This window comes from Microcaecilia unicolor, chromosome 14 (assembly GCF_901765095.1).
Source record: "Microcaecilia unicolor chromosome 14, aMicUni1.1, whole genome shotgun sequence".
NCBI lineage: Eukaryota > Metazoa > Chordata > Amphibia > Gymnophiona > Siphonopidae > Microcaecilia > Microcaecilia unicolor.
In genome coordinates this window covers 50,036,127-50,059,723 of record NC_044044.1, presented here as the reverse complement: position 1 = coordinate 50,059,723, position 23,597 = coordinate 50,036,127, and the positions used below count along the sequence as shown (strand labels likewise).

Genomic DNA, 23,597 nt, shown 5'->3' with positions numbered 1-23,597 from the left:
ACATGGGGAGGGATAGCAACAATGAGAGGGCAGGTGCTGAACATGGGGGGGGGGGGGGGGAGGGGATATATGCTGGAATAGGGATGCAGAGGAAAGATGGAAAGTGGAAATAAAGAGAGAAGAAATGTCAAAAGGACAGAAGACCATGAAAAGAGATTTAAGGAAAAAAATGAGACAAAGGTGAAAAAATAAAAAGAAAGACCACGATCAGATAATATCACGTTCATTGTTGATTTAATCTTAAATTGATAATGAATATGACTGTTGAGCAGACTGGATGGACCATTCAGGTCTTTATCTATTGTCTGTTACATATGTCATCTTTGGGAAATATGCATCTCTGATATTTTGCATTTCAGTTTCTATTTCTTGTACTATGACAGGTTTTCTATATAGGGCTGGAATGTGTTTGCTTTTTGCAGGGTTTGTTCTCTGGAGCACCGAAGGGATTCCTCCTCTCCCCCTCCCTCTGGTCTCCCTACCTTGGGGAGGGATTGTATTATAGGGGGACCCATTCAGTCCTAGCTAAGCCACTGGTTGTACCCATAGAAAGACAGTATATCAAATCCATGACCCTTTATCCATGTCCATCCTTTTTCCCTTATGCAGGTACTGATGACTTTTCAAATGAAAGTGGAGGAGTGACCTAGTGGTTAGGGTGGTGGACTTTGGTCCTGGGGAACTGAGTTCGATTCCCACTTCAGGCACAGGCAGCTCCTTGTGACTCTGGGCAAGTCACTTAACCCTCCATTGCCCCATGTAAGCCGCATTGAGCCTGCCATGAGTGGGAAAGTGCGGGGTACAAATGTAACAAAAACTATGCATATACTTCTGATCTGAATACTATGCCAGGGAACACGTATGCCCTTTGCTAGACTGCATTATATTATACAAGGGCATGTGTGTTTTCTAAAGCGAGTGCAAAAAATGTGGAATCCCCCTCCTCCAGGAAAGCTTCTCAGGAATCTGGAGTTAAAATAGCCCAGCCATAAAGTAATAAAGGTGTAAATATTTACAAAAAAGGCCTTGATTGCCTAATTCAGCAGAGTTAGAACAATGTGTGTTTTACAAACTCAGCTGCTTAGTGACAAAGGCACTCCCTCAAACATTGGAACCCTCCTTAGTGAGAAAGAGGGTGGTTTTCTGACCCATTAGACTTCTGGTTTTTTTCTGGGTTAACTTTTAATTTATTTCTACCTCCACATTCCTTAATCTTCCCTAACCAATCTTATAGCATCAGGTACCACATACAGTTCAAGCTTTTCCTACTAACCTACAAATGCACTCAATCTGCAGCCCCTCATTACCTCTCTACCCTTATCTCCCCTTACGCTCCTACCCGAAACCTCCGCTCACAGGACAAATCCCTCCTCTCAGTACCCTTCTCCACCACCGCCAACTCCAGGCTCCATCCTTTCTGCCTCGCCTCACCCTATGCTTGGAATAAACTCCCTGAGTCCATATGCCAAGCCCCCTCCCTGCCCATCTTCAAATCCTTGCTCAAAGCCCACCTCTTCTATGTTGCTTTCGGCACCTAACCATTGTACCTCTTTCCAGGAAATCTAGACTGCCCCCAATTTGATTGACTGCACTTTTTGTCCTTTAGATTGTAAGCTCCTTTGAGCAGGGACTGTCCTTCTTTGTTAAATTGTACAGCGCTGCGTAACCCTGGTAGCGCTTTAGAAATGTTAAATAGTAGTAGTAGCATCAACTAGATACAGAACTCATCCTGTACTTTGTATGCCATTTTCTCTCTGTGTACACAATGTATTTAAACAGCAAAGTGAGCAGAAATGATGCAGAGAAGCCTTACGCCCAGGCAACCCAAGGCGCTTTCAGCTTCAAGCTGCTTTTTGACCTAAAAAGCTGGCTGGAAAGTACAAGTCAAATACACTCAGTCAGCAGCTTGGGGTATGGTGGATACTCACCACCTGCCACAGCTCCCACAAATGCAATGAGGACCAGAAAGGAAGAGAATCCACTCATGCTTCCTTATCTGTTGGAAGAAAAGAGATGGTTGGTATCTCAGAGAGCTGGTACAGAGTGTCCTAATCCCGCCTCAGGCTGTTTCCTTTAACCTCCCTTTTGCCTCAGTAAAACATCTCCCTCCGTCCTAAACACAGTTTAACTCCTTGTGGGCTTCTCATCTCTCAGAGCCTTCTTGATATTAGCTTTGTGGCTAATATTAAAACCACTTCTACATTGGAAGGGTACTTCTATGAAACATTTTTAGGTTCAGATAGATTGTGTGCAACTCAAGTAATATGTGTGTAAAAAGTGGGCAGTGGATAGGCCGATGATCAGAAACAAATGCAGGAGCTAGAGGCTGTTAGCGCCACACTAACGTCTGCGTTTACTACCACCCCATGATCAGAGCCCCCGAGCACGTGAAACAACGTGCTCACAGGCTCTGAACACAACTAGCATGCAAATGCATGCAAAACAGGGCTAAACCTATTCATCCCCAATGATCAGCGACCAGTGCAAAAAAGATTGGCTCGCTGGCCACGGCAAACCCTACGCCAGCTCGGAGCTGGCATTAAGGTTTGCAGACCATTGGGGAGGAATGGTGAGCCCTGTCCAGCATGCATTTGCATGCTAGCAGACCCCATTCCTCCCCAATGCAGCAGTCCCCCCGCAGGAACCCTGACCCCCCCCCAACACAGGTTCAGGGGGCGCTGGAGATCCGGTGGATCTCCAGCCCCCTAACCCCCCCCCCCCCAGCATCTCTCTGATGTCCCTGGTAGCCCAGTGGGCCACGGGTCAATCCCCCCTCCCCACCTGGTGGTCTAGCAGCCCTTCCCCACCTCCCTACCTTCAGTTGGAGGAGGGGGGTGTCCTCCCGCCTCTTCCATCGGCACTGCCTGGAAAATGGCGGTGCCCAGCCCTGCCCAGTGCATCCTGGGATGCGCTGGCCGGGGTTTCACACCATATAATTTTTGTGCAAAGTACCGCTTAAGAAAATATCCTCAACCTCTATTTTAACTAGGGCTAAGATATCATCACAATTATTTTGGCCTATCTTTGCCTCTTACTTAAATGGTCTCTCTTTAATCGATATGAATTTTTTTTAGAGAAATGCAATCGTTTGCTATACAAACTTCTGGACAATATCATTCCCTTAATTAAACATTGCACTTCTAAAAAGAAGGTAAATCCTTGGTTTAATTCTGGATTATTGGATCTCAAAGGAGGTTACTACTACTACTACTATTTAGCATTTCTATAGCGCTACAAGGCATACGCAGCGCTGCACAAACATAGAAGAAAGACAGTCCCTGCTCAAAGAGCTTAAAATCTAATAGACAAAAATAAATAAAGCAAGCAAATCAAATCAATTAATGTGAACGGGAAGGAAGAGAGGAGGGTAGGTGGAGGCGAGTGGTTACAAGTGGTTACGAGTCAAAAGCAATGTTAAAGAGGTGGGCTTTCAGTCTAGATTTAAAGGTGGCCAAGGATGGGGCAAGACGTAGGGGCTCAGGAAGTTTATTCCAGGCGTAGGGTGCAGCGAGACAGAAGGCGCGAAGTCTGGAGTTGGCAGTAGTGGAGAAGGGAACAGATAAGAAGGATTTATCCATGGAGCGGAGTGCACGGGAAGGGGTGTAGGGAAGGACGAGTGTGGAGAGATACTGGGGAGCAGCAGAGTGAGTACATTTATAGGTTAGTAGAAGAAGTTTGAACAGGATGCGAAAACGGATAGGGAGCCAGTGAAGGGTCTTGAGGAGAGGGGTAGTATGAGTAAAGCGACCCTGGCGGAAGATGAGACGGGCAGCAGAGTTTTGAACCGACTGGAGAGGGGAGGCCAGCAAGAAGCAGATTGCAGTAGTCGAAACGAGAGGTGACAAGGGTGTGGATGAGGGTTTTGGTAGAGTGCTTGGAAAGAAAGGGGCGGATTTTACGGATGTTGTAAAGAAAGAAACGACAGGTCTTGGCGATCTGCTGGATATGAGCAGAGAAGGAGAGAGAAGAGTCAAAGATGACCCCAAAGTTTCGAGCTGAGGAGACAGGGAGAATGAGAGAGCCATCAACAGAAATAGAAAATGGGGGGAGCGGGGAGGTGGGTTTGGGGGGGAAATGAGAAGCTCGGTTTTGGTCATATTTAATTTCAGGTGGCGTTGAGACATCCAGACAGCAATGTCAGACAAGCACGCTGAAACTTTGGTTTGGATGCAAGGTGAGATATCAGGGGTAGAAAGGTAGATTTGGGAGTCATCAGCATAGAGATGGTAGGAAAAGCCATGGGATGAGATTAATGAACCAAGGGAAGAAGTGTAGATAGAAAAGAGGAGGGGACCAAGAACAGAACCCTGAGGTACGCCGACAGGCAGAGGGATAGAAGTAGAAGAGAATCCACCAGAGTGAACACTAAAGGTGCGGAGGGAGAGGTAGGAAGAGAACCAGGAAAGGACAGAGCCCTGGAATCCAAGTGAGGACAGGGTATCGAGAAGTATGCTGTGATCGACAGTGTCAAAAGCAGCGGAAAGATCAAGAAGAATGAGGATGGAATATTGACCTCTGGATTTAGCTAGTAATAGGTCATTGGAGACTTTAGTAAGCGCAGTTTCGGTTGAATGGAGAGGGCGAAAACCAGATTGTAGTGGGTCAAGAATAGCATGTGAGGAGAGAAAATCAAGGCAGCGGCGGTGAACAACACGCTCAAGTAATTTTGAGAGAAAAGGAAGTAGGGAGATGGGTCGGTAATTAGAGGGACAAGTAGGGTCGAGTGAAGGCTTCTTAAGGAGAGGTGTGACCACAGCATGTTTAAAGGCAGCAGGGACAGTCGCAGTGGAAAGTGAGAGGTTGAGAATATGACAGATAAAAGGAATAAGAGCAGGAGAGATGGCAGAACGACTCTGGAGAAAACCCTGCGATCCAGATTCGAAAGTAGTCTGGCAGCAGAATTCTGATGAGTATAAAAAGGAAATAAAAACAGCTAAGTTGCTATTATTCTGAACAAATAGGAACGCAGAATGAATGTTAGACCTCTATGCACCTTTTGAGACCTCTAGGGTCCTCTCAAGGAGCATTATTATCTGTCGCCTCATTAACAGAAATTGTACGATGTGATACTTGCCAGCGAGCCTTCTCAGGAGTAGCTCCCACACTCTGGAACTTACTCTCAGATGGGCTACATTTAACTCGAGACTACCTCTACTTCAGGAAGCAGGCGAAAGCCTGGCTTTTCTCCCAAGCCTTTAATACATAGGGTGACCATACACTCATTCTGCACTTGGATTAGCTTGCAACACACACTGTAACTTAGACCAGTTCTTTATCTTATTTAACTTTACAAAGAACTTGCCTTGAGTTTAGCCCTGTGTTTATTTATCCCAGCTAATTCTGTATTACCCATCTTGTCCCCATCTATATCTGCACTTGGCCCCTGAACAACATGGTAAGCTGTTTTGTAGATAAGCATTAGAATCATATCTGTTATTTGAATGTTCCACTGTGTTCTTATTAGGTGTCTCATTGTTCTCTATGCTAACATTTACAGTGTATTTATGTTTCTATTTGGTCATTTTACTATTGTTATGCCTTTAAGAATTTTAACTTTCATGTTAAACTGTGCCTGCTGCACACAGCCTTGAGTGAATCTCTTCATAAAAGTAGGTAATAAATCCCAATAAATACTTGTGAGAGGCCAGCAAATACCTCGATACCTCAGCATCTGTACCCGGATAGGTGTGGGGACTGAATGTCCGAGGACAACTGAACCGGCAGTGATCTGTGTTTAAAAATGCTGGACACCAGCGATTGAATATTGACCCCTAATGTGTAAGGATTGGATGATAGACCTGCAGGGACAGACAGCGTGAGGGAAGGCCCGATGACGATCCTCGCTTCTTTTACTTGCAGGTGCGAGGTGCTGCGCCTCGCCTCTCCACGGCTTCCGAAATTTCTTTAAAGGTAGGGTGTTCAGCTGGTTGGAGGGAGCTGAGGAGGGTAGGCACTGGGTCGGGGGGTGTCACCGTGCTGCACCCGGTGGGGGGGAGCTGGCAGGGAGCATCCCCCCTCCCGAGCTGACACCCGGGGCGGACCGCCCCTCCCCCTTGCTACGCCACTGCTGGATCAATGTGTCCTCCTTTTTCTAGAGCTATATGGTAACCCTATCTGCAGTCAAGTACAGTAGGGTATTCCCTTGGCTCCAAAGTGCTTCCAGGGATGTTAATACCTAAGGCAATGGAGGGTTCTGTAAGTGACTTATCTAAGGACACCCAGAGCCACACCAGGTTTTGAACCTGTAGCTTTCCTAGAGTTTAGCCTTCTGTTTTAACCATTAGGCTATTCATTTACAGTGATAAGTTTAAGAGCTTATCTCTGGTTCAAAGGGCAATGGACAGTCCTCATTGTGAAAGAATGGTCAGTAAGAGCTTTGGTTTCCTGTATTAGTCCCAGCTAATGAACCTCTAGTTTTGGTGACTCTGTGCTTGCAGGTTTTTGTGAAGGTTTTGCCCCCACAGTTATGGAGCATTATCCGAACAGTTAAGGAAGGAATTGGATTACTTGGGGCTTCGTAAAGGTTTTAAAAAGCTTATATTTTGGGCAAGCTTTTGAGAAGGGAGATTGAGGATTAGCAGTATCCTGTAAAGAGTGAAATGATATGGGTGTGTTTGGGAAACGTAATGGTGTCTGTTTTATTGCACTTCGTTGAGAGAAGACACTGAAGAAGTGGCGTGTTAATTTTGTTTTTTTTTGCAAACAGATTCATTCATTGAATTGCACTTCTGATTTGCCTAAGAAAAGCTGGAATCACATCTCTATACCTGCACTGGGGCAAAACCAGGACTAACTCAGCCTGTCTTTATGGACCTGGAGTCCACTGGTAACCTCAGCAATGGAACAATAGAGGGGGGGGAGCAGTGGCGATCCTAGCCGGCATGACACCCGGGGTGGAGCGCCGATGCGCCCCTCCGGGTGTAGCGCGGCCCCCCCACCTCGGCGAAATGACACCCCCCCGGGTGTACGCCGCTGGAGGGGGGGGGGGTGCCGCGGCGCGCGCCTGTCAGCTGAGTTCGCTGAGTTCGCTGCAGCTCCCTCTGCCCCGGCCGGAACAGGAAGTAACCTGTTCCGGGGCAGAGGGAGCTGCAGCGAAGTTAGCGAAGTCAGCGAACTCAGCTGACAGGCGTGCGCCGCGGCACCCCCCCAGCGGCGTGCACCCGGGGTGGACTGCCCCCGCCGCCTCCCTCTGGGGGGGGGAGGGAGAGAATGAGAAGTTTAAGGAAGAAAAAGAGTGTCAGTTGAGCTCTGGAAGTGATATCGTAAATGTCAGCATATTAAAACCTGCAATGTCCGTCCAGTCAGCCCATCAAGGTGAAACAAAGTTGTAGCTGGCACTCTGCACAGGTTTCTCTTTTTCATGACTGAATCCTGGTATACTTTGTCTCTCACTGCCAATTTTGGGGCACAGACAGTAGAAATCTGCCCGGCACCGATCCTACTTCCCAACTACTGGTATTGCTGGAAAGCTCACTCCAGCCTTGATCCTTTTTTTTTTTTTTTTTGCCATTTACGGGATCCAGACTGTAGTCATCTGCCTGGCATAGGTCTTACTTCCCAACCCCTGAAGCTGCCATTAAAGCTCACTCCAGTTATGAAGTCATTTAGGTTTTGCTTTAAGTGGATGCCATCCTTTTTCTATATAGCAATCCTCTGTGTTTATTAACATTAAGAACACTGCTTGTATTCCGCGATTTACCTTGCGGTTCCATGCATTTCACAATTTATTTATTATTTGTTTATTTATTGGGATTTATTAACTGCCTTTATGAAGAGAACATTTATAATGGGGGAGAGGGGGAAGCTAGCAAACTATTTTATCATCCTGACTTTATTATTCCCTTATCTCTTGTTTGTCCTGTTTTTCTGTCCTAATTAGATTGTAAGCGCTGTTGAGCAGGGACTGTCTCTTCATGTTCAAGTGTACAGCGCTGTGTACGTCTAGTAGCGCTATAGAAATGATAAGTAGTAGTAGTAGGTTCACCCAAGGCGGTGTACAGCAGGTACAGTTTAACATAAAACTTATAATTTTTGTTAATAGCATAACAATAGTAAAATAACCAAGAATAAATGAGGTAAACTTAGAAACAGTAAATTGAAAGCTAAAATAGAACTACAGTGAAACAGTGTCAAAAATATACACATTTAACACCTATGTATTTCTTCTTCTCTTTGATATAAAAGAAACATCTAATTAAAGCGACAGTGCACAGTTTTCAAAAATAAGCAGTTCTGTTGAGAGTTACAATCGTTGCATCTGCTTGTAATGAAACTGGACATTTCCAAGAAATACATTGTATAATCGCATATACCTGCGTTTAAAAATGCTGGCCACCAGCGACTGAATATAAGCCCCTAATATGTAAGGATTGGATGGAAGACTTGTCCGCAAACTGACCTGCAGGCTTTTTCCTCGTTTATTGTCCTCTGAACCTTAAGTCTGGTTGAACTTTACATGAAGGCGACAACCACAGAGATGCCAAGTTATCCAGTTCCAGGCTGGAGACTTTTTGGCAAGTCCTGGCTTTGACCTCACATCCCAAAGCAGTTTATCCCATGCATTCTAGAATTCCGTCACTGTTTTTTGTCTTCACAACCTCCAGGTTGGAGGAGTGGAGGAGTAGCCCTGCAGTGGACTTTGATCCTGGGGAACTGAGTTTGATTTCCACGGCAATTCCTTGTGACTCTGGGCAAGTCACTTAATCCTCCATTGCCACAGGTACAAAATAAGTACCTGAATATATGTAAACCGCTTTGAATGTAGTTGCAAAAAAACTCAGAAAGACAGTATATCAAGTCCCATTTCCCTTTTCTGTCAAGGTATTCCCTGATATTGCACCTAAGTCTGCCAGCCTGCAATCTCAACTCATCACCTCTAATTCTATCACTTCTCTATCTCTGAAAAAGATTAGTTTGCATATTAATACCTCTTAAATGTTTAAACACCTGTATCATATCACCGTATCCCTCTAACTGGCGAGAGGAGTCCACAGCACAGATTACGAGGAGGTAGGGGAACACAAAGCTGTACTGCACACACCCTGTGCCCTTACCTGAGAAAGGTCTGTCTGTTCCTGTCTCGGACTCGGTTTGAAGTATATTCTCCAGCCTACAGCATGTGACCCTTTTATAAGGAGCTGGTGATGGACAATCCTTTGGCCCCACACCCTCCACACATGAGGAAGCAAATACCAGATCTCATAACATCTGTGCTCTTTCAGACTTTCACAAGCTGTTGATATCATTTTCATGCAAATGTATGTCCGGCACCCTGTTAGGCAGGTCTTTTCAGCTGATAATATCTGGGGAGACGATAAACCAGATCGGTAACCTGAGTATTTCCAAGACCTCTGGCATGTGTCGATCTTAGCTGGCAAAAATCAAGATTCAGGGTCTGAGTCACGAAGCTGTTTTTCAGGAGGCACAGGGAGTTCTGCAGGTAGTCGGGTGTTTTTACCTGCTTAAAAAGACCCTTTGTAAATTAACCAAGGTCCTCTTCAAGAAAACAACTTACACCTTATACCAGCAACCATGGTGAAACAAGGTTATGCTGGGGCATGGCCAAGGCAGATCTGAAAAAGCAAGCCCATAGATTTTGTTTTCAGAGCCCCCCCCCCCCCCCCCCCCCAACACACACTTCTTACCATTTACAAAGTAGGTATCAGTAAGGGCTCACACGGTAATCCTGTGCTAATCAGTTAGCGGGCGATAATGTGGATGTGATAACTGAATAGCAATGGAATGCCCACTCTCCACCCCTGACACTGTTTTTTAGCACCTGTGTAGCATGCGCCAATTGGGAACTTACAGTGGGATGCCTGAGTTCAGGGGCGGACTGACAATGGTCAGGGCTCCTGGGCTGTAAAGGTCATTGGGGGGCCCCCCGGGCCACTGCCTGCCACCCCACCATTATGCCGCCATCCCCTCCTGCACTCCCACTGCCCTCCCTGGTCCTACCTTTGAAGGGCCTGGTGGTCTAGTGTCTTCTTTGAGGGCAGGAAAGAATCCCGCTCTTTCCTGCCCATTGCCATTACTTCGCATGGTGGTGCCGCCATCCAGTTTTTCAAAATGGCTGCTGAGACTTACTGTAATAGTCTCGCAAGTCTCAGCAGTCTTGGCAGCCATTTTTAAAACACAGAGCCGCCATACAGAGGAGCGGCAGTGGGCAGAAAAGAGTGGGATTCTTTTCTGCCCCAACAGAAGCCACTAGACCACCAGGCTCTTCAAGGTAGGACCGAGGAGAGCTGCAATGTGCTGCGGTGGGCAACAGGACAGAACCTCTGGGCTCTCAGTCACTGCCTGGTTGCCTGAGCGCATCCTGAAGTAAGCCCTTTTATGTTACGCCAAGTGCGTGCTAACACTTACCCCTAAGTTCTGTTTGTCTTCCTCTTTGGAACTCAACTATCCTGGGTCAATAAGCATATGCGGTCTTATACTTACTACAAACTAATATCTGTCCTAATCTCTGCTTCATGCGTGCCTTAGGGCAGAAATAGATGCATCTTAGAGAAAAAGCTATTCATAAATTGAGTAACATCTTCACGTGTTTAGGCAATCTATTCCTACTCTGTATTTTGAGCATTTCATTTTAATGTAACAGGGCAAATGTTTAAAGAAAAAAACCTCCAGCAGACAAGCTTGTAACTTGGGCCCATCCTTTGGGTCACATCTTGTCTACATATTTATTTTTGCACTGTACAAGCTGATGATGTGACCAGGTCTGTCTGTTCCTGTCTCAGGCTTGGTTTGAAGTATATTCTCCAGTCTATAGAACATGACCCTTTTATAACGTAACCTGCGGTTAAATATTATTTTGTTTACCTGAAGGGGAAGATTGTTTCAGGCAGGGGGAGGCTCAGGGCAGCCCACAATGACACTAGGGCCAGTATATAAGATAAATTGTTTAAAATGTTTTGTTGTTTGTGTATGATTATAAGTGCCCAGAGGTCCTAAAGTGATGCCGAGTCAACCTAATTGGGAAAAGCCTGGGTGAAAAGGTGAGTTTTTAGACCTGCTTTACATTTAGGATATCAAAGCTTAGATGAAGTGGGAGAGAGTTCCAGAGAGAAGAAGCCAAGTAGAAAAATGCACTCTGACGAGTTGAGGCAAATTTCACCCAATAAATAGAAGGGGTAGATGAATGATGTTGGGATCTAGATCGTAAGATTCGGGCTGGATCGTAGGGAGAAATTAAGGAGATCAGATATAAAGGTTGGCCAATGTGGAACAGACATCAGATATAAAACTGAAATCAAAGGAAATTTAACCAACTGTCCATTGCCCCAGTTAGGCACCAATATGGAGGATAGGGGTAGGATTCGGGAAATGTGGAAATTGAGAAGTGTCCTAGGTATATCTGTCCAATTACATATCTGGGATGTAACATGGTACAATAGTAAATGACGACAGTTAAAGACCTGTATGATCCATCCAGTCTATCCAACAAGGCAGCCAGAGTTACCCCTGCCACTCCATGCCGGTTACACTGTTTCATGTTTGAATATCGACATCGCAAACAGGACAATCAGCAATATAATCCAACAATATTGCATACACCATTTTACTTGCTAATTTCCCCTCCACCACTGAGACTCATAGCATATGATATGAATGTGATATAAATACGAATATTTGATCCTGCTCTGTCTTTGCCATTTGTGGGACACAGACCATAAGCTGCCTGGCACTGGCTTTACTTTCCCACTTCTGTTCAGCATAACATATCAACAACCACGATGAGGTTGTTTAACTTTTGTTTTGATTCCATCCTCTTACTATATGGGGATTCTCTGTTTTTGTCTTCACCACATCCACTGGGAGAGTATTCCACGCATCCACCACCCTGCAATTTCAGTTCATCTAGTTCTACTACTTCCCTGTCTCTGAAGAAGATTTGTTTGCATATTAATACCTTTCAAGTATTTAAACCTCTGTATCATATCACTCCTATCCATTCTTTCCTCTAGGATATACATATGCAGGTCATCAAGTCTCTTCTCATATGTCTTGTGGCACAAATCACATACTGCTATTGTTGCTTTTCTCTGAACTGCTTCAAGTCTTTTTACTTCCTTATTGAGGTATGACCTCCAAAACTGAACACAATACTCCAAGTGATGTCTCACCAATGACTTGTACAGGGGTATTATGGTTAAAAATTGGTTGAATGGAAGGAGACAGAGGGCAGTGGTAAATGGAGCTTGCTCTGAAGGAAGGGATTTTATCAGTGGAGTACCGCAAGGATCGGTCCTCGGGCCGACTATTTTTAGCATCTTTGTGAGTGATAATGTGGAAGGGCTGGCTGGCTGGTAAGGTTTGTCTCTTTGCGAATGATACCAAACTCTGCAACAGGGTGGACAACCCCGGAGGGTGTGGGTGACATGAGGAAGGACCTAGTGAAGCTGGAGGAATGGTCCAATATTTGGCAACTAAGATTTAATGCTAAAAAATGCAGGGTCATGCACTTGGGCCACAAGAATCCGAGGGAACAGTACAATATAGGCGATGAAGTGACTTTGTGTACGAAGGAAGAGAGGGATGGGGGTGAAAAGCAATGTTTGGGTGCATAAAAAGTCGGTCCAGAGGGCGGCTGCAAAATTGGTAAGCGGTCTTGAACACAACATATAAGGGACTAGCTTATGAACCTCAACAGACTCAAATACAAATCAACCTCTCCGAGAAAAACTGCATTGGCTCCCAATCAAAGAACGTATAGCCTTCAAAATTTGCACCCTGGTCCATAAAATTATCTACAACAAAGCCCCAGGATATATGACAGACCTCATAGACCTACCAACTAGAAACACATCTGGATCATCATGAACCTATCTAAACCTCCACTACCCAAATTGCAAAGGTCTCAAATACAAATCAACTTATGCATCCAGCTTCTCCTACATAAGCACACAACTGTGGAACGCACTCCCAAAAGCTGTGAAAACAACCTACAACCATCTAAACTTCAGGAAATCACTAAAAACCACCCTGTTCAAAAAGGCATACCCTACCAACCTAACATAAATGCCTGAAATACATAAATGCAACACAACAAAACCAAAGCTCGTTATGGACAATACCTAACCCCTCCTCTCTTCGATTCTAATCGTGCGTGAAACACACAAACCTTATTTGACCACAACATCATATTGTACTTGCTTCTCGACTGGTCTTGGCGAATGCCACCGGTACTATGTAAGCCACATTGAGCCTGCAAATAGGTGGGAAAATGTGGGGTACAAATGCAACAAATAAATAAATAAATACACTTAGCAAGTTGTGTGTGTAAATTCTAATCAGTGCCAATTGGTTCTCATTATTGCTTGTTAAGAGCTGTTATCTACACTGATGAACTTGTTAAGCCAATTAAGTTATGTGTATTATTATAGAATCTGCGCCAATTTCAGCATGGATGTCTAGGCACGCTATATAGAATCCAGGGGATAATGTGTTGTTATGAGGTACTTGGTATACCATGAGCGGACAGATTTTTTTCTCCTCTTCGTGCTGGATTAAAAGAGATTCTGATTGATTTAGTTGGAGAATGGCAATTCTGCGCAGTTTGATGATATCCTGAATCAGGATACCTTGTCTTCCTGGTCTTGTTTGATGTTGGATATGTTGTTTGTGATCTACCTAGGACCGTGGATGGGTGCCCGTTAAGTTTGTAAGCATGCAGGAAAAGAACATAGCTGCCTTAGTGCAAATTTAAAATTCACATCCACAGATTTAATTAGATGTTGGGGTGGGAGAGAGAGATACATTTAATCCACGAGTTTCCTAGTGTATTGCCAGAAAAAGATTTTGTAAGATCTGGATAAACAAAGATGTCACAGAGTAATCTGTTCAAGGTTGCCACAGATAAGCCTTGTGTAATGAGGAAAGAATTAAGAAAACACAGCGTCATCTTTTCTGCACTCACCAGATGTCAGAAACCATGCTTGACAAGAGGCTACTTCCTGATGGCTTTGAAGAAAGTAAGCCACGACCAAGACATATTGCTTAATAGATCAGGATCTAGACTCTCATGCTGTTGGCTTTATGTCAATCGTTAATGTAGATGCTACACAAAGGACACTTTCTGTATATTTATGGCTGTTTGCCTTCTATTATAAGTAAGAATTAATCACAGACCCACTTCACGTAAAAAAAAAAATAAGAGAACACTCAAAACATACAAGCGAATCAAAAAACAAGCACCCACACTTTTTTTTGCAAAAATAAAGGAGGAAAAGACCTCATAATACGGCGGCAAATCACCATAAAACGATCCAATGAGTTGGCGGCTATACTTGCACATAGTAAAAATGAGTCAAAAAACCTCCTCTACAAAAATGCAAGAAGACTTAAACGTATTTAGTGCCATACATTTTACAGTCTTCATGAGTGAGCACTTATCTTAATAGTACTATGACTTACCTGAATAGTGCCGTGTCTATATAATCAATGGTTCAGTCTCAGCGGGATAACAAATGGCAGTGTGGTCCCGACAGACCCGTTTCGCATCAGCTTCCTCTGGAGACCTCACTGTGCTTTAATTCTGTGAACCAAAAACAAAACAAAATCAACTTAAAACCTTACACAAACTGGAAAACAAAAAAGTGCTACAAAGAGTGCTCAAAAACTAACTCAAGCGTGCTGGAGAATGATCGCTCCCCTGCAAGAACCCAGACACACAGAGGAGGAAAACGGCATCCACATTTTAAAAGAATGCCTAACTCCAATTGCCCAATCCAGTGGCATAGCCAGACCTGACATTTTGGGTGGGCACTACTCGGTGTGAGTAGTGTTTCTTGGGATACTCCTTAATAATGCCTTAGAGTGCACTGGATGATGGATTTCTAAGTAAACAGTCTGTGCAACAGGTCTCCCGCATTAACACAAACCACATACCTGGTTCATGGAACATTGACATTTTTAAATATAATGATTTTATCCCACACCTTAAACTTGACCAAATATGACTGCTATAAAGGCAAACATGTCAATGGCACATATCCTTCAAACTTTGCTGTGTAACAAATGCAAATGCCTGATTAAGCTGTATTCATAAAACAGGTAAATTCTGAAACTGACATTCCCATTTAAAAAACCAGAGAAGTCAGACTCATATAGATCCCCACATGAACTACATGCACACAGTATCTTTTACATCGGTCACATGCAGAACACAGACCACCCCTTACAAATTGCAGAATAAAACACAAAAAATTAGAAATCACAGAGATGGCAAATTACCCAGTTCCAGGCTTGAGATTTTGTGCAGTCCTGATTTAAACTTTATAACCCAAATCAGTGTGAGATTTGCAATGTCTGATTCTGCCCATGGAAATCAGTGCTGCAAGTCCCATAACAAGGGGGTGGTCAGAAATGCAGGAATGTCCCAAAATCTCCAGCCTGGAACTGTAGCCCAGCATCAACCCTGCCCTTCTCCCTCCCCCATAGTTTGGCATCAGCCGCGGGAGAAAAGGCAGCGACAGCGATCAAAGCAGTGGCGTACCTAGAGTAGTTCACACCCGGGGCTGGTCATTTTTTAACACCCCCCTCCAAAATCCAGTACTAGGCATTCTGAGAATACAAAACACTCAGGACCTATAGAGCAATTCTAGCATACCATAAGCAGTCCTTTCTACAAGTCACACAAGGAAAAGGAAAGCATCTTAAACACTACAGTGAGCACTAGAACATCAATTCACCTATTGTAAAACGAAACCAGACAGAATAGTACAGATCGTCGATCCTGCACAGTCAATGCCAACTGAAAGCCATGTCTTTTTCACAAACACAGATACACCCTAATCCACTATAGAATAAGTAATCATAAACTTTCTATTTAGACAAAAATTAAACTGAACCCCCAAGATGCCAGATTCTGCATACAATTGACCCATGGTCCCCAAGTTCAGGGCCACCGAGAGCCAGAGCCGGGCCCGGGACAAGGCCGCCCCCGGGCCCCCCCCACCCCACCCGAGGTCATCGTCGCTGCCGGGCCCCCCCTCCACCTGCAACCGGGCCCTGAATTAACCTTAAACGCCTCCTTCCTTTCTTTTCACCACCTTCACGGCAAGCAGCAGCAGGGCAGACCTCTCCTTCCTTCCGTGCTCCGCCCTCGCGGACGTTACGTCAGGCGAGGGCGGGACACGGAAGGAAGGAGTGGCCTGGAAGGAAGGAGTGGCCTGCCCTGCTGCTGCTTGCCGCGAAGGTGGTGAAAGGAAAGGAAGGAGGCGTTTAAGGTTAGTTAGTTCGGGAGCGACGGCGGGCGGGCCTGACTGCGGTGGCGCCGGGCCCCCTCCGGAGGCCCAGGCCTGGGGACTTTTGTCCCCCCCTGTCCCCCCCTCTCGGCGGCCCTGCCCAAGTTTTAATGAAAGCGCTCAGGCTCTACACACCAATTCTGCCTTGTCATTGATTCTGTGACTGGTTGCAGGGGGGCTTGGCTATTGTGGGGTGGGTCCCTCAGTGATCACCCCACCCCTGAAGCATTTAAGTACCGCACCTTTTTTGCTAAAAAAAAAATGCACTGGATATGGGGTTCGATTTCTGTGAATGAAACACTGTTGGCATTACCTGACTAGTTTGTCTGTATGGTGGGGGTTGCTTTCCTATTTTAAGTATGGAGTTTCTTTCTACTATCTGTTATTGCTAGTATTGTTAACTGCTTAGACCTGAATGACAGTTATACTTTCTTTTTGCAAAAAGATAAGACAGTTTTAAATTTAGCCCTGTATTTAAAACTATTTGATCTTTAAGGCCCTTAAAGGAAATGGGCCAGAGTACTTGAAGAACAGGATCTCCCTCTACACACCTCCATGGTCACTAAGGTCCTCCCAAGAAATATCCCTAACCACATCCTCACTAATGGAAATCATGTGATATGATGCCCAGCAATGAGCCTTCTCTGAAGTAGCCCCCACACTCTGAAATGGCTTTGCTTAACACAGGAAGCAGGTGAAAACTTGGCTCTTCTTCTAAGCCTTTAATGGAAGAAGCAACCTGTGAGGCCTAGGGCCCTGCACGAGAGCATCCAGCGACCATCAACCCAGCAGCACTACTCACCTGCTTTCTGTGGGGCTGCAATTAAATTCTGGAATTCGTTGCCCGAGAATGTGATAAAGGTGGTTAGCTTAGCAGAGTTTAAAAAGGGTCTGGACGGCTTCCTAAAGGAAAAGTCCATAGACCATTATTAAATTGACTTGGGGAAAATCCACAGCTTATTTCTGGGATAAGCATCATAAAATGTATTGAGCTCTTCTTGTGACCTGGATTGGCCACTGTTGGAAACAGGGTACTGGGCTTGATGGACTTTGGTCTGTCCCAGTATGGCAATACTTATATACTTATGCAGCGTGCTGCTCCCAATCCAGCCATCCTGTGATCTGCTTTCTAAACGCTTTTTGTTTTTTTTTAATCACCTCCTCTCTTTGCCTTTTGCTCATGAAGGAGTGAAAGGTGAGTTGTTTGCAATACTACAATTTTCTAACCCTGTTTCTTTGATTCTCCTTGTATATGGCAGAAGATAAAGACCATCAGGCCCATTCATTCTGCCCAGCTTCACTCCTGGTACAATGTTGCAGATCCCAGCTGATCTCTGCCTCTCCTCTTTCTTTTTTTGTGACTAGGTATCGTAGGTGCTTATCTCATGCATGCGTGAATTTTGTTACCATGTTTGTCTGCACTAGCTCCACTGGGAGGTGAACTTCACCATTCAAAGCATTCATCACCCTTTTAGTAAATAAATATTTTCTGGAGGTGCTCCTGAGTCCACTTGCTTGGAGCCTCATACTGTGGCTTTTTATGCTTATATATTTCGATTTTCTATTGTATAAACATATTTTTCACAACACCTTAAGGCTGCTTAATGAAAAGGCACTTTAAAAATGCTTTAAGGGGAAGGGAGGAAGAGAGTGAAAAGGGAAGCAGAGAGACAAGTGTGCAAAGCTGGATGGTAAGGGGACAAGGAGAGAGTGATTGCATGGGTGAGTGACAAGGAAGGAGGGAGATTTGGCAGAGGGTAGGGACAGGAAATACTGCAAGAGGGTCAGAAGGACATGGAGTGAGTGCTGGGGGACAGGGTAAAATACAAGGAAACATGGCTGGCCCAAGAGTATCTGATATCCTAGGTGAACCTTTACTCATGCACCCAAAGGTGTAGCTCAAGGCCCTCTCCTTTCATGTCTCCCTTTACCAAATCCCCATGTTCAGCCTTTCCCCTTCTCTGTCCCCTCCAAGTTTGTAGCTTCTCATCTTCATTACCCTCCCCATGAGGGTAATGAAGATGAGAACCACCTTCTCTTCCCCGCATGCCAATGAGGTGTCCTGCATCTCCATTTCTCCTTCCTATCTCTTCCCCCACCCCCACGTTATCCAGCATTTCCACTTTCCTTCAATGCCTCCTCCACATAGCAAAATGTGGTGAATGGCACTTCTGCAAGTGTCTCAAAGGAAGACTCGGAGTAGCCAGTGTAAGTGCCTTGAGCTTCCTGTCATGCTTAAGGTCTTGCCATATCCTGCCTCCTCTGAAAGTCATGGAGAAATAAACATGAACAATCTCAGCATCTATTTCACAAGCCACTAATCCCTTAGGTAATCTTTTAAAATTCAAGAGATTAAAGGTTTTGAGCATCTTGGATAAATTGAAGTGGAGAAGATCAGCAAATATTTACCATGCTTTGTCAGAAAAAGCAAAAATTGATAAAAGCAACAATATTAAGGAATAAACCAAGACAAATATTATTTAAGGTGGTTGCTTCACTCACAGAAGACATGGGGAAGGGGGGAAGTGAGTTTGGGAAAAAGCTGCAGCAAGGGTCACAAATACCACCTTGTTCCATGACATAGTTCTGCTCCTTTGGGCTTCATCTCCCTGTCTGTGTCAGTGGATAGAACACTTCACCCCACCTCCTCCCAGCTCCACTCAGGTAAGTCCATGGTATCGCTCCATGGTGCAACCTCTCCTTGAGTATTGTGTTCAATTTTGGTCACTATATATCAAAAAAGATATAGTGGAATTCGAAAAGGTTCAAAGAAGAGTGACCAAAATGATAAAGGGGATGGAACTGCGCTCGTATGAAGAAAGGCTAAAGAGGTTAGGGCTCTTCAGCTTGGGATGGGAAAAAGACAGCTGAAGGGGGAAATGATTGACGTCTACAAAATCCTGAGTGGTAGACTCAATGAAATTGTATGGAAATACTTTTAAAACCAAATAGAAGGAAATATTTTTTTAACTCAAAGAATAGTTCTCTGGAACTCTTTCCTGGAGGATGTGGGTAACGGCACTTATTATACCTGGGTTTAAAAAAAGGTTTGACCAAGTTTCTAGACGAAAGGTTTGTAGTCTGTTATTGAGATGGACATAAGGGAAGCCACTGGTTGCCCTGGGATTGGTAGCATGGAATGTTGCAGCTAACTGGGTTTCTGCCAGGTACTGGTGACCTGGATTGGCCACTGTTGGAAGCAGAGCACTGGGCTAGAAGGGCCATTGGTCTGACCCAGTATGGCTATTCTTATGTTAAAAATAGGAGAGAAGCCACAGAAAGAACAGAAGAAAAGAACATACACTGTGATAGCCCTACTTGCCCAGGTTACCAATTGTCTTGGAGAAAAGATGTGTCTTCAAGGCAGCCTTGAACTATAGATAAGATGCTTCTATTGAAGCTGTATTGGGAGAGAATTCCAAAGCACAGGTCAGAGAAAATGTGATTGCGTCTATGAAGAGCTGCAGGTGAAGTGGAGGATAACTGAGGAAAGACTAAAAGTGTGGAATTCTTTACAGTCCAAGACGATACCTCAATTGTTGATCAGTAAGGAAGGACATGAACAGCCATTACACTGTAGCCCTGTATTTGTGGGGACCCTGTGGCTGTGATTGGCCCAAACTTGCACTGTGATAGTGATTCCGAGGATGATGGAGATGTTCTATCCTGTTACTTCTGCAGGCTAGCTGGATAAAATTAAGACAGGTGAAACTTCAGTGTGGCAGTGTGCTTTATCCATTGTGGGACTGCATCTATGGAATCCGCTACCAGGTATAATTACAACAAGAAAAGAACTTTCTCTCATTTTAGGAAAGTCTTAGGGTCCCTTTTACTAGAGTCCGGAATGCTGCCGGCCCAACATGGCCGCCGGCGGCAGTTCCACCTCGAGCTTGTGCCATTTCCTCAATGGGTGGCAGTAAGTGCCCTCCCCCCCCCCCCCCCAAATAGTAAGAATAATCTTACTGCATGACCATGTCTTTTTTTAGGGGCTTTTTACCCGCTGCGGGTATAAACAGCCCCTGCCGCTACAGCAGGTTCCTTTTTACTGCAGCTTGGTAAAAGGAACCCTTAAATACTTAGGGTTACCATATGGCTCCAGAAAAAAGAGGACAAGTTGAGCCAGTCTGGATTTTACTTCCAAAGAAAGTCAGCCCGTGGCGGTCAGTGATTATTGTAAATGCTGGCGGCCACAGGTGTTTCAATTTTCAGATGTTCAACGCTGTGCTATGCCTGCTGCTGATGTTATCTGCTTGCCACTGACTTTCATTGGTGGTTATCTGGGCAAGTTTGGACAGCTTTTGCTGTAACTTCGTTTCCTATTTACTAAATTTTAGATTATAAACCTCTCTGATATATGCGGTGATGGGCCATATTTCATGCACTAAGGGGGTCTTTTACAAAGGCACGTCAGCGTTTTTAGCACCCACTAAGTGCTGTGGAGGGGCATAATCGAATGGGGCGCCCATCTCTAAGGACGGCCCCGTAAAGGGGGCGTCCCCGATCGTATTATAGAAAAAAGATGGACGCCAATCTTTCGTTTCGATAATACAGTCGGGGACGCCCAAATCTTGACATTTAGGTCGAACTTAGAGATGGCCAACCGTGGTTTTCACCGATAATGGAAACCAAAGACGTCTATCTCAAAAATGTCCAAATCCAAGGCCTTTGGTCGTGGGAGGAGCTAGCATTTGTAGTGCACTGGTCCCCCTGACATGCCAGGACACCAACCGGACACCCTAGGGGGCACTGCAGTGGACTTCAGAAATTGCTCCCAGGTGCATAGCTCCCTTACCTTGGGTGGTGAGCCCCCCAACCCCCCCCCCCCCAGGTCCGCCTGCCTGAAGTACACTGCACCCACTACAACTGCTCTAGGGACCTGTATACTGCTGCGATGGACCTGAGTATGGCATTTGAGGCTGGCAAAAAAGTATTTTAACCTGTTTTTTATGGTGGGAGGAGGTTAGTGACCACTGGGGGGGGGAGTAAGGGGAGGTCATCCCCGATTCCTTCCGGTGGTCATCTGTTCAGTTCGGGCAGCTTTTCACGGCTTGGTCATGAAAAAAAATGGACCAAGTAAAGTCGGCCAAGTGCTCATCAGGAACGCCCTTCTTTTTTCCATTATCGGCCGAAGACATCCATCTCCTAATCACGCCCCAGTCCCGCCTTCGCTACCCTGCCGACACGCCCCCGTGAACTTTGGTTGTCCCTGAGACGGAAAGCCGTCGAGGGTGTAAAAAAATCAGCTTTCAATTATGCCGATTTGGGCGGCCTTGCGAGAAGGACGCCCATCTCCCGATTAGTGTCAAAAGATGGGCGCCCTTCTCTTTCGAAAATTAGCTGGAGAGTCACCCATAGAAATATATGGGCATCTCTAGCGTTTAGTGCATGCTTATTTTTAGCATGCACTAAGAACGCTAGCACATCTTTCTAAAAGGGGGCCTAGACTTTTTCCCTGGACTAACGTATCAGGATGGATATTTGGGCACAGGTGCTAAATATCTGGCTAGGAGCCGGTCAGTGGGAGTTAATTGGGTAGGATCCACTCCTGCCTAGTTAAACTCCTGCTGAATATTCTCCCCTTATTTCATAAAAGTATTGTATGTATGATTTATAGCCACTGTGTGCATTTTATATTGCTGGGTAGTTTTTAGTGTTTGATTTTATTCCGTTACTTTATTATATATATTAATTATGTATGTTTGGCTGTACATTGCCTAGATTTATCAGCGTAGGAGGTCTAGAATTGTAAGGAGTAACATGAAGTTCAGCATTTTTTCAAATGCAAGCCACTGCACTGCAGGGTTTTAATACCAGTTCTGAATATTTATTTATTTAATGGGATTTATTATTTACCGTCTTTCTGAAGAGATTTACCCAAGGTGGTGTACAGCAGGAACAGTTTCACATACAACTTAAGTAGAGAGGTGTGGTAGCCGTGTTAGTCCACTCTTAAAGGTTATCAATAGAAATCAAACAAAATAAAACGTGGAAAAGAAAATAAGATGATACCTTTTTTATTGGACATAACTTAATACATTTCTTGATTAGCTTTCGAAGGTTGCCCTTCTTCGTCAGATCGGAAATAAGCAAATGTGGTAGATGACAGTATATATAAGTGAAACATCCAAGCATTTCTTTGACAGTTTGACAGGGTGGGAGGGTGGGGGTGGGTAGGAGGTATGCATGGGGACATCAAAGCATTTCATTGATAGTCTAACAGGATGGGTGTGGGTAGGTGAGAGGAGGGTGATAAACAGAGAAATACAACTTTATGGTTTATAATGGACTAGAAAACCCAGATCCTTGTTAAGTCCTGTCTGTTGGGTGTCAAAATATTCAATCATTCTGACTTCAAAGGTATTACGTTCCTGTATTGTTTTAAAGTTACCTTTCAGGATTCTTACTATGAAATCACTGGTACAGTGTTCTGGTCTTGTAAAGTGCTGGCCCACAGGGGTGGGAACCTGACTGGCACTGGCTTTCTTCATGTGATGTCTATGTAGATTAAATCTTGTCTTAAGCATCTGGCCTATTTCTCCAATATAGCATCCTTCGTTACATTTTTTACACTGAATGATATATACCACATTGGAAGATGAGCATGTGAAAGATTCCTTTATGTTGAATATTTTTCCTTTGTGAATGACTGTGGGGTCCTGTGAAATGTTTTGGCATAGCTTGCAGCTGGATATATTACAGGGAAATGTGCCCTTCTCTTCCTTTTCAGTCTGTGTTGGGAGTTTACTTCTGATTAGCTTGTGTTTTAAATTGGGTGGCTGTCGGAAGGCCAGCACTGGTAGGGATGGGAATATCTCTTTCAGTAATTCATCCTCCTGGAGTAGAGGCTGTAGGTCTCTTATGATTTTCCTCAGTTTCTCCTGCTCTGGGTTGTACGTCACTACAAGGGGGATTCTGTCTGTGGCTTTTTTTCTTTGTACTGTAGCAGATTTTCCCTGGGTGTTTTGAGGGAGGAGGCAATATTCTTGGAGATTATTTTGGGGTTGTAGCCTTTCTGTTTGAACGATGCAGTCAGGATTTCAAGGTGTCTGTCTCTATCCCCTGGGTCCGAGCAGATATGGTGGTATCTTGTGGCTTGGCTGTAAATAATGGATCTTTTTTTATGTGAAGGATGGAAGCTGGAGTTGTGGAGGTAGCTGTATCTATCTGTGGGTTTCTTGTATATAGATGTTTGTATACAGCCATCATTGATTGAGACCGTGGTGGCCAAAAAATTGACTTTTTCTGGAGAGTAGTCAATTTTGAATCTGATTGTAGGATGGTATGTATTACCCCAAGTGGACAATGGAGCGTTCAGGGAGGGAATTTGCTGGTAACTAGGACAAACGGTGG

General features: G+C 44.7%; 1 protein-coding gene across 1 annotated transcript in view; it reads right to left on the bottom strand.

Moving 5' to 3' along the window:
- The window catches only part of ITLN1 (intelectin 1), a 34,662-nt gene extending 32,604 nt beyond the window's left edge, over window positions 1-2,058 (bottom strand). The window contains 1 exon segment of the mRNA XM_030187111.1: window positions 1,929-2,058. Coding sequence (XP_030042971.1) covers window positions 1,929-1,986 — 58 coding nt within the window. The 5' untranslated portion in view covers window positions 1,987-2,058.
- Between the last annotated feature and the right edge of the window lie 21,539 nt (window positions 2,059-23,597).